Genomic DNA, 11,727 nt, shown 5'->3' with positions numbered 1-11,727 from the left:
ACTACAGTGGCCACGCCAGCACCATGCCACAGTACCACCAGGGGTTATTTTTGGAAAGCCTTTATGTAACTGCAAATACTCGTTCTTTTCCTGCGTCTGCTGTGCACGGGAGATGCTGGGGGCACTGCCATGGCACCCATCCACATCTCCAATCACAGCACCCCCCACCAGCATGACCCCAGCCCAGGACCAGGCAGGCCCCCGGCAGCCTCCAGCTCAGAGCTTTATTGAGGTTTTTGCACAAAAAAACACTAAGGTCATGGCATCAGCCGGCGGCGTCACATCAGCCAACCCCCGGCACAGGCAGCACGGGGCTGGGGCGTCCCTCAGCTGTTCTCGAAGCAGCCCCGTTGGTGCCACTGCTGGTCCCGCACGCGACGCACAGACTGGATGAGGGGCTGGTTGGCATCCCACTCGTTCCAGTGCCGGTACTCGCCCTTCTCAAAGACGTGCTGGCGGCCCCGGTAGCCAGGGTACTCATAGCCCACCCACCTGCAGGGGACAGAGGCAGTGCTCAGCAGTGCCCCAGGGTCAGTTCCATTGCAGCTCCCCACCCCGTGGGCACATCCCCCACCGCTGAGCAGGGGCAATATTCCCGTACCACCCCAGAGGCCAAGGCAGAGGCACCAGCAGGCAGCCACACGATGCTCTATGGCACTCTCCAGGGCCACTGCTCCATCGCCACTGAGTGCCACTGCAGCAAGGCTGAGAGGCAGAGCACGAGTGGGAAATGCCACCCTGGCAGGAGCGGCTGGAGAACCCAGGGAGAAGGGGCCTCGGCTGCACTGCTCCAGCAGCAATGTACTGGAGGAGGTCAGGGCAAGGAGCTGTCACAGGGCCCTAGGGACACTGCCCTGGTCCTCATCACTCCCTGTGGGCCAGGGAAAGAGTAGCAGTGGGAAGAGAGCAAAGTATGTGATGGGCAGGAGCAGCATCATGGGGACATCTGCCCCATCCCCACTTCGGTGGCTGTGGCAGGCACTGCTTGTCACCACCCTGAGGGGACCAGCCATGGTGCCATGGGATGTGCCCCTGCTGCCACCATCCTTACGTTCCGTTCAGGGCCCTGACACTGGCCACGCGGTCCTGGAAGCCGTGGGCCCAGAGGCTGGGGACGTCATCATCCACAATCTCCATCTTCCGCCCAGTATAGCCGGCGTTCTCAAAGAGGTGGATCTTGTGGTCGGGGCTGTCCTGGGGGAGGGCACGGATCAGGGGCTGTCCTGTACACCCCCAGCCCCCTGAGACCCTCCCAGCCTGGTGGTCCCCACCACTGTGGCCCTGCTGCTTGTCCATGAGGGCACAGACACCCCAACACAGCCACTACTCACGATCTGGAGGGGACGGATGGACATCAGGCTGTCGCTGTTGTGGCTGTTGGACCAGGAGTCCCAGCGTGGGTAGTCCCCCTTCTCCAGCACAAACTGCTCCCCGGCAAAGGCTTGCCGCTCAAAGCCCAGCCACCTGCGGGACCAGAGGGTTGGGGATGGCACTGCCACCTGTGCACAGGGCAGAGTGCCCCAGCACAAAGCAGCACTGCAGGGGGATGCTCTCCCTGCCCCCACACCGGGGTTTGTCCATCCCCCGCTCCACAGACTTACGGGCCAGATTCCACCTGGATGGAGCCGACCTTTTCCAGCTCTTTCTCGGTGATGTTGGGGAGCTCCTCTGTCAGCTCACATTTCTTCCCCTGGAAATTCTCCAGCTCGTAGATCGTGATCTAAAGTGGGGAGAGATGCCATCAGCTGCTGCTGCAGCCACATTGCCAGGTGAACACCCTGCACGAGTGCAGAACCTCCCCGCTCCTTGGCCGATGCAAGCAGCAGCAGAGTGAAGCGCTCTGGCCACGTCTCCTCCATCCCTGCTGCCCCACACCGACGTCCCTCCCCCCCCCACGGCAGAGCCAGATCCCACCACGTGTGTCTGCCACGACAGACGGCTCCTGGGCTTTGCTCCACAGCTGTGTATGGGCCAGAGATGTTTGCTCAGTAAAACACAGGCTGGTCTTTTGTCTGTGACAGGCTAAAAAACAAGTTGACTGGCTCAAATACAGCATCAAAAACACTGAGTTTGTGCTAAGGCCACCGGGGCTGTGGGCTGCAGTCTCCTGCCCCCCAGTCAGTCACAGCCCATCATTTCCTTCTCGCTGTTCCCTCCAAATCCATTTCTTCCCCTGGCCTGGACTGGAACAAGCTCATTTTTTGGTGTTTTCCTCTAAACCCTGCCAGGTGCAGAAACCACAACACCTCCCCCAGACCTCCTGCTCTCAGCAGAGCTTCAGGGCTGAGCTGCAGGACGAGTCAGTGCCAGCAGCCCGAGCATGGCGGGGAGCAGGGTCCAGGGTGCCTGGCACAGTTCGGGGACCAGGAGGGACAGCACGGCAGCCAGGCTATGCACATGTGTGGCCAGGCACACCCAGCCCCTGCCCTCAAGTGGTTCTAGCTGAAACCCCTGAGCCCAGGACAAGGGCAGAGCCTCCTGCAGACACCACATGATGGCAGGTATCAAGGGACGGAGGTGACACCTGTGGTCCTTCGGACCTTCTTTCTACCCCAAAGCAATAAGAAGCCCAAGCTCCTGGCACCTCATTAGCCCATTTTCAGGATCTGCTCCCACCTCCAGCCTTCCCCATCCAGGAGCGGCTTTGCTCAGCTTCCCAGCTGCAAGAAGGACTGCAGCCATTGCAACACCCATGGCTGGTTTACCTCTAACCAACCTACGAGCGTAAAAATTAGAACCTTAAAAAAATATGCCCAAGGACTTTCACTGCTCAGACCTACAGCCAGTCCCCGCCGTGACAGGATACTTGATCTCCTGGATTAAAACGCTGCACAGCTGCACGCCAGACCAGCAGGCAAACGTACTGGCAGCCAGAAATGCAGCAAGCAATTGCCAGGCAGCAGCAAATCCCCCGACCAAAGCCTCCCTCCCCGGCCCGCAGCCCCACACAGCTCGGCTTGGTGGGCGAGGAGATTTATCGGAGCAGCAACATGAACACGGCTGGCTGCACAAGGAGAGCTGGAGGCCGCTAGCTTCCCCAGTGTGACCTGCAACACTTTGGCACTGGTACCAGCACGCTGCAGCACAGAGTGACCTACAGCGTCACCCAAAGTCCGTCTGTAACCAGTTCCCCCAGTATACCTTGTAATTGCCACCTCGCTCACCAGCACCCTCCCCAGTCGCCATCTGCTCAGGGGGACTTTGCTGCTCAGTCATCGTGCCTGCAAAACCCAAATTGTAGGAGGTTAATACAGCATCGCTTTTAAGTGAGGTATCAGTCTTTAAATTATAAAGTAGTCAATAAAATACAAAAGATGAAGCTGGCATGGGAACAGGTAGCAAAAGTTAACGCGGTTCCCCTGAGTGCAGCAGCCATAAATCCCCAGGGATGTCCGGGCAGGCAGGAAGCGCCGTTATCCATCCTCCTCTCCCTCCTGCACACAGGCCCTGCGTCCTCACCCGGGCATCACCGCGGGGCCAAAGAGCCCCTGACTGAATCAAGCCATCTTCCAAGTGACACGGGATCCCCCTCTGACCCTGGGCAGCTCGCCCAGTTGCTCATTTAACTCATGTCTAAAAGCCTGTCCTTTGTTTCGAGCAGGAATTTGCCGGGTTTCAGCTCCCAGCTGCTGACATCTTTCCCTGCTAACGTAACTCTGACGGCTCTACAGTGCTCCCGCAGCCCAGCATCCCGGGGAGCAGCAGACCCTGGCAGCTGGAGCTGCCACTGCCACGTTGGCTGGTAGGACAGCAGCAAGAGCCCCCTCCTTGCTCTCCAGGAACATCTCACAAAGTTCCTACTCAAATAGGAAACCCCGGCCGAACACTCCTCCCCCGCCTGCTCTCGCCACGCTAACGCGAGGGGTTGTCGAGAGGTTAATAGGAGATGAACAAAAGAAACCAAGTTTGACCGGCGTCCTTAATCAAAACCCTGCAGCATCACTTCTTGCCAAGCATTAGCAAAACATTCGCTATAGTGAGACCTCGACTCAGACATGCTAATTCTTTTTTAAAGCCCCTTCCAGTCCAAGCAGTGCCGCCGCTACCTCTCCCGGCGTGGTTCCGCTCTGCCGGCCAGCGCGGGCAGCCCTGCTATTTATGGGTTGCTTCTGAACAGAACAGCACATTATTTGGACGCTGATACAGCAGCTGCGTCTACTGAATTCCATCCATGAGATTTCATCTCAATAGCATGGGCTCACAGCGTGCTATGGAAACGTTATTCAGATTTCTCCCGGCTGTCCCTTAAAAATGTGCCACTCGATTTACAGAAGATTAACATCGAAATTCACATCAGCACGTTCACGCTGCTTCTTGCCAGGTTCTCTGGAAAACTCTCCCATCAGCAGTTAAAGGGAGGGTTTAGCCTAGAAACCAAGCACAGCGCAAAACAAAAAACTGTGCAAAATATTTACGGTTTGTTTGGGCTTGAATGCAAGATGGGACATGGGGTCAGCGTCAGCTCCCTGGAGCTCTGCTGGAAGGATGGCAGGGAGGCTGGGGCAGCAAGGGCACAAATGGCACTCAAGATTTGGGTTCTTGCTTCAGCTTTGATCCTTACCAGGAAGGTTATCTCCATCAAACCCCTTTTCCTTCACTGCACCCCAGCCCTTCTCCCTGTGCTGCACATTTCCTGGGATGCCCTGGGGTGCATAACAAGGTCTTTCGGGAGCCAAGTGCCTTGCACAGGGATTCATCCGTCTTCACAGGCAAAGTGTGATCTAACACGGGAAAAGCACAGTCCTTCCACAGCAGATGCCAAGCCGAGAGCTTTTTACTGGGCTCACAGTGGACCGGATTCCCCCTTTTGCAGGGAATGCTAAGTTATGTTCAACCGCACGCATCTCCCTTTACTACCTCTTGCAGGATTTTCTACCTGCTCTGGGCGCATCTCATCTTGAAACTAAGAACTACACGTGAAACGTTCACCAAAATTGCCAAAAAGCCACTTGGCCAGGCTGGACAAACTTGGAGTTGGCCTAAAATGGCAGGTGGCCAGAAAAGCGTCCCATCCACGGCAGCGCCCAGCTGGAGCCCTCTGCTGCAATTTGCTGTACCCTACCACGCATGGGAGCAGTTTATGGTGAGGCTCTTCATCCCCATCCCACCACTGACGTACAGCCACGCTGGCTGCTCTCCTGGGGAGTCTGGGCCCCAACACCCAGCAGGGCGAGCCCCGGTGTGATGTACCAAGCGCAGTACGGCAGAGACGATGCACCCAGCGCCTGCTGCAGCGCTGCGCTCCACCATCACCGCTCTTTTCACCACTGCCCATTGCTGCAGTTTCTGATGAAGGACAAGACAAATGGCCTCCCAAGGATCTGCCTTCCCCATCGGAGCACGCCTGTGGGATGCTGCACAGCTCCAGCACACAGGAGCGGGGGGTGGGTGGGTAAGGGTTTCAGCAACGTAAAGCTAAACTGAAGCGCAACTGCCAGCTCACCTCTCGTCATTATTCAAGTGACACTGGTACCTACGAAGACCCCAGCACAGACAGCAGCTGGATAGAGTCCATTTTTATTGCAGTTCCTTTTCATCTTTTCTCTGAATATGAAACTGCTCAGCTGTAGAATATAAAATCACTTCTGTATAGAAGGAGGACTCAAAGGAGAACACAAAATGAGTTAAGTTGGTAAAAGACACAGGCACAACAGCATTAGAAATAGAGAATTTTTCTTACCAGTCCATTCCTTGCCAGTGTCCTCATTACACTTAGGTCTGTAGTGGCTGCAGTGCCCTCGAATCTTCCTCTCCCAAACTCACAGAGCTTGCACATTGATAAGGCAATTAAAAAAAGATGGCAGAAGGGGCACTAGGCTCTCATTGATTTCTCTTCCTAACAGAACTCAATTTCCTTTTGCTGTCAGCCTCCTAAAGCCCTTTGAGAAACGCTTACAATATAGTGTTAGAAAATATTTTTTTCTTAATATGTGATAAAACTGAACTTGAATCGTAAGTGTACAGTACAATACACAACAGCCAGAATATCTTTATTACTTAGGAAACTATGTAATACAAAGTATTTTGTATAGCACAATATATTTATTGTGACCCATATTTACAAATTCTATAAGGCTATGTGGTACGATAAAAAGTTTAAACCTATACAATAGCTCCTTCAAAAACAGGCATGATACCATCATGTTTAATACAGAAAGACTCCGTAGGCCATTAGACTTTGTCTCTCCTCCTTCTCCAATCCCACCAGAGGAATCACAAGTTACTTCAGATGATATTTTGGCAAGAATACTCTGAGCTAAGAGAATGGTGGCAGGAGGGGGCAAAGGGGACATGAGCAGCTGGGTGTGCTCAGGAACAGTGCTCACCACGACCAGCTTTTTCCAGCCCCACCTCGGAAAGGATGCCCACCATGGACCCTCTCCGCTCGTACCAGTGCAGAACTAGGTTGGACCGGAGGCTCCTGGACTCTGCAGTGCCAGCTGAGAGGTCTCAGAACACCGTATCCCCAAATCCATGTCAAAGCTCCACAGAGGCTGGTTTCTGCCCCAGAAGCCCTGTCCTCCCCAAAAGCCCACCTTTGTTCCCTTAATTCACATGAAGATATAGGAAAAATGACAATGGACAGCTGTCATGAGCGCAGAGCTCAAGTCAATCAGAAAACAAACGTTTTTCCTTCACAACATTTCTACTCGAGGACAGCGAGCCCCCCCCGCAGCACTCAGCCCAGAGGCAGCGTCCGGAGTGACATCCCTGGGACCCAGGGTGGCCGAGGCTGCTTTGCTGCGCCTGCACCACGGGCTGGCACAGGTGTCCTCCAGGCAGGCACAGGCAGCCATCGCTGGTGACTTCTTCAGGCGAGCAGTTATGGTGACACCACCGTGCTCTCACTGGAACAGTTGATTTCATTCACCGGGGCTGGCGGGCCAACGCGCAGGTTCTGCCCCGCGGCACAGCCCCTGCCGAAGGGCTGCAGCCCCCCAGCTCCCCGCTGAGCCAGCCACGCTGGGACAGAGGGCGGCCTCACTCTCCAAAGCTAGGTGTCCGCAGTAAGCGACCAGCAAACACCGTGCTGAGAACACTCTGCCACCTCCCAAAATACCACATTCAACAGACTACAATTTTTCCAAGACCAGATCCAGCCTAGTCCATGCTGGCAATCCTGCTCTGCTCCAGTGCCGCGCCCTGCCTGCCTGCAGGGTACCATGGGCAGTGGGAGCTCAGACACGGTTCCTCTGGCTCCACAGGGTCAGGTCAAACCTTTGCAAAGACCCTCTCGCTTCCTATGTGCGGCAACGCTAAGGGCAGTAACACTGTGGTATCAGCACCAGGTTTTTTTCATAGCAATAGGCACAGAGACAAAGTGCCTTTTACGGGGGCACAGGCTTTTAAAGCACTGTATTTAAACTATTTATATTATATTTATCTCAGAGCTGCCCTGATCCCCACCAAGCTATTTTGGTATACCAGTCCTCCATTTAAAATCTTCACAACAAGCCACATTCCTCACTTTTACACCTAGGACGGGAGGCATGTTTCAGTGGATTTGCACAAGTATGAAAGGCTATAAACTAAAAGATGTTGCTGCTCCAGATGAAATGGCCAGTTAACAGTTTGCATTAAAAATCCGACACACAATGCACTTAAATTTGCTGATAACTGTCTGCAAACAAAAAGGTGAAACAAACTTTTGTCCAAGCAAAGAGGTGGTGGTGGGGGGTGTAATTCCTATAGGAATTAACCTTTATAACCTTTATAAAAAGGTTTCAGACTTCAAAGGCTGAAGGACAGAAACGTTGCCTCTTTCTCTGCAGGAAGTAAACCCAAACCAGCAGGACTCCCAACAGCTGAAGGCCTCCAATTAAAGCTACACAGACCTTAAAAAGGTGAATTCGCAAACCGAAAAATATAAAGGAAGAAATCCGCAAGTGGAGATGCCAACAACTGCTGTGTAAAACCTCAACTGACCAACTAAAACGGAGGGAGGATTTCTGGTAATAACAAGAGAAGTGCAATCAGGAAAGAAGCATGTATAAATTACACAAAACATGTAATTTCACTCTCAAAAAACATTATGTTGAGGCAGCTTTTTGAGCAAGCAAAAAAAGCTGAGCAGCTGTAATGGAATGGATGAGGGCACTGCACTTCCCAGGGAGGGCCAGGATCTCCGTTATGCTCCCCATTGCTCAGACACTGTTAGGACAAGAGCTGGAACCTGCTCTAAGGCAGGTTCCAGTAATTAATGAAAAAGCGTACCTGAAGAAAGTGCTGAAGCTAAGAGCTCACTCCCATCTTGTATTAAAAGCACAAAACCCCAGAAAGTATGTGGCAACAAAAGTGAAAGCATAAAGAATTCAAACAAGCATTATTTGGAGTTAAAATAGAATTATATAAAGTGTATTACAGTATGTTCTATTATTTAAGTAACAACATATTTATATATCTTTTATTACATAATGATAACCTGAAGAGAAGTAGATATTTAATCCATGTACAATATAAAGAAATGATAGAGCAGAAAAAACACTTTCCCATTCAACAACATTCTAAAGATGCTTTTTAATCAGACATTTAAGCATTAAACATTTCTCAGTAGTAGGTTAAACTACTAAAATACAGTAAGTTTCAGTGCATTGTCCAAGCAGATGTGGAAATGCATACACATTCAAAGGGCTTTGTGGAAACCTAGTATTAATTCCCTCAGTTGCCTCAAACACAGAGCAAACACTGCAGTTACAGAATTTCTGGCCTTCATTTATTAGACCAAGAACAAGTAAGTCCTCCAACTATTGGTAATGCAATACTGTCAGCCTGCTGAATTAAAAAAAAAAATCAAGCCTGTGTAAATATTCTCATAAGCAGGGGGAATTTACCTGATTTCTACATACTGTTTAAAGTAAGCCCCACTTCATCTGAGTAAGAAAAGGAATCATCATTCTTCTCTCACACCTGCAAACACTGCTGCTCAGGGCTGACCGAAGCACGCGTGCCGCACATGGTATACAACTGATGGTACCCTCGAGTGCTGCCATAAGAAAAATAAAAAATATCCCGAAAGACACATATGCAAAGCTTATCTTTAAGAGTTGCCTTTTCCACCATCACCTAAAGAAGAGGGAAGAAAATATGTGCAATATTTAAAATTAGCCAAGAGTCGCTCTTTAATCAACTGCATTCAAATGGAAGTCCATCTCCCATTGCCCAGGGTTAAAAGCCACACAGAGTGAAACACTTGGCAGAAATCTTGGGTGATCATTTCTCAGTCATTAGAAGGGACGGCTCTGATGTGAAATAGGGCAAAGCAGCAAGTAAAGATTTGTTTTACATCACAGAATTTACATTTCACCTCCATGAAGTACAGGGAGCTGCTCCCAGAACTAAATCTGGGAGAGATACACGCGCATATGGGACTTGTCTCCTGACATAATGCTGTTATTTCCTATGAGCAGACTGGGACTAAAAATCACCTCATCTGTGAGTCCTCCATGAGAAGAATTGGCACATGGTTTTGGCAGCTACAAGCTTGATAGACATCAGACCAGGCATGCCACTCTGGCTAGCAGATGCACCATTGTGGTAACCCCCCACGTACACCAAGCTTTTCCAAACACCAATCATTAGGAAAAAAAAAAAAAAAAAAAAAAAAGGAAAATGAGTTCAAGTGCTGGTGCTTTATCATTAACATCTACAAAAGCCCATCAGCAGGACACTGGGAAGTGCAACACAAGGAGCAGCATCTGCTCCCACTCAGCCCCACCACTGTCACACGGTCCCCATGGCTTTAGGGCCAGCTCCGGTCTCCCTTTGTTTTTCCCACGTTGCTGCTTTCTTAGTCGAGTCGTGAGGAATACTGACACAACAGAACAACCTCCCTCGTCGGGCTACATTTTAAAAGGTTTACTAAAAAGAGCACTTATTTGGGGAAAGAATAAAGTAGGTCTTAAGTGGACATCTTGGTTGATATTTCAGAATCTGTATTCAAAGATATTAACATATTAGAGTTATTAGTGGTATTTGTAACACCCGTGTTGTGCATGAGATACCTATACCGCTATAACATCAGACTTACCAAAAGAAAAAAAGTAAATCATCTAAGAAACTGAAGATCACATTTAGGTTGTCTCACAAAATCAGCATAAAAATAAAAACATAAACCTGGTATTTACAGATTAACAAATAAAAATGTGAAGTGGGACTATCCAAATTGCTATTAAAGTGACATTCGACAATTAACTGGAACCCTGATATGAGTGTAACATCCTCCCTCTTCGCTTCCTTTTTTGTTATAAAAACAGTATTTACATATTTTATTATATTTTTTTTTTTTTTAAAGAGAACTCGTTGACATTATTGCTTGATCCTCTTCAGGAAAGACATTCCAATGAAGCAATTATTCCACATGCTGACAAAACACAGAATATACCATTTCAAGAGTGACAAAAGTTAACATTTTGTTCATCTAAAAATTATATTCATCTGCTAGGTCAGCAGATCACATGTAAATATAAGCCAATCAAAAATACTTTTTACAAAAAATAATCAAGTTTCCTTTTTCAATATGGCAGTAAACATAATTTGTTCTTTCACTCTCACCTTCCACAAACTTAATTCTAAATAGGAGCTTACTATTTTTTCACAAAAAAAGATAAATTTGATTAAAATTGTTATTTTCATAAACAAACACAAAGCCCAGCCTTACACCTCACATGTCTATCAAAAGTCACACTTTTGAGTTGCTGAACACCTACGTAGAAATGTAGCCTTTGTTCAACAGCAAGGGGACTTTTCTGGTGCACAGCACTCCCAGATAAAATATTACTATCTTTCAAGACTTTCTGAAGTGCTAACTATGAACCACCAGTTCTTCTTTCAGGCAGGTCTAAATTGACTATCCTCCCATATCTGAAAAGATACAGCTTTGTATTTGACTATGAATATTAAGCAGCTTTCTCCACAAAACAGGAAGGCACCATGCACATAGCAGTTGAGGCAGGAAGCAAACAGCAGCAACATGACGTGAATTTTAGGTTCAGATGAGTTAAGGCTTCTGTTAAACTTCTTTATCTTCTTCTAGTTAGAATCGCTATCTGGAAAGAAAAAAACAGAAGCAACTGAAGTAACGGTATGACATGGTCAGGAGAGCAGTCACACCCTGCTGTGTCTGCTTTGTCTTACACACAAACCGTGTCTGTTACAGAAAGCCCCTACAAATGCATACTGCTGTCCTGGTGTCATCTTGGTCTTGTCCTATTTAACGCCCTAAACACTCAAGAGTTACCCAGAACACGGCTGAAACAACACACACCAAGGTTTTCAAAATGTGTGCAAGCCTCAGTTATTCGGTGACTTGACCATTCTTGCTTGATGGAAGCACTATGAAATTGCAGCACCACCAGTCCAAGTGTTGTTAAAAAAAGGAATTATCTGCAGAGAATCAGGGAAACTGTATCACCTGTGAATGAAAACTTCACTTCCACAAAAACCTGCTCTGAATTAACACAATTACTTTACGTTCCTGGGTGCACACTTCATGCCAAGTATGCTTCAGTGTTTATGCTTTCAGAGTGACCATACTGACACATTAAGGAAACATTTTTCATGTGTGTTTTTATCACTGTGTACTTTCACTTAGCAAAGCCCCTCTTCCTGTAGGGATATACCTTTTCAAACCTGATTCTCATAATGGCTCTGTCTCTTCTTTGATTTCAGCTCCTTCAGCCACTGAGGAGACTTTTCTTCTGACCTAAGATATAGAAAAAAAAAATATTG

At 49.0% G+C, this 11,727-nt stretch overlaps 2 protein-coding genes across 6 annotated transcripts in view; both read right to left on the bottom strand.

Moving 5' to 3' along the window:
* Positions 1-207: 207 nt before the first annotated feature.
* CRYBB3 (crystallin beta B3) lies at positions 208-8,359 on the bottom strand. The gene is made up of 6 exons (XM_056329700.1): positions 5,444-8,359; positions 3,142-3,221; positions 1,602-1,720; positions 1,332-1,464; positions 1,052-1,194; positions 208-492 (listed from the first exon to the last, which is right to left on the bottom strand). The coding sequence occupies exons 1-6, from the start codon at positions 5,451-5,453 to the stop codon at positions 327-329; spliced, it is 651 nt and encodes a 216-aa protein (XP_056185675.1). The 5' UTR covers positions 5,454-8,359; the 3' UTR covers positions 208-326.
* Positions 8,360-8,498: 139 nt separating this feature from the next.
* Positions 8,499-11,727, bottom strand: part of KIAA1671 (KIAA1671 ortholog) — an 87,192-nt gene continuing 83,963 nt past the window's right edge. For all 5 annotated transcript variants that reach the window (XM_056329612.1, XM_056329637.1, XM_056329619.1 and 2 more), the window contains 2 exons: positions 11,619-11,701; positions 8,499-11,045 (listed from right to left, as the gene is read on the bottom strand). In XM_056329612.1, the coding sequence (XP_056185587.1) occupies positions 11,623-11,701 (79 nt within the window). In that variant the 3' untranslated portion in view covers positions 8,499-11,045; positions 11,619-11,622. The remainder of the gene's footprint in view (positions 11,046-11,618; positions 11,702-11,727) is intronic.

The sequence above is a fragment of the Falco biarmicus genome, chromosome 1, assembly GCF_023638135.1.
Source record: "Falco biarmicus isolate bFalBia1 chromosome 1, bFalBia1.pri, whole genome shotgun sequence".
In the NCBI taxonomy this organism is placed as follows: Eukaryota; Metazoa; Chordata; class Aves; order Falconiformes; family Falconidae; genus Falco; species Falco biarmicus.
The sequence above is the reverse complement of the archived record's forward strand: the minus strand, read 5'-3'. Positions and strand labels throughout refer to the sequence as shown.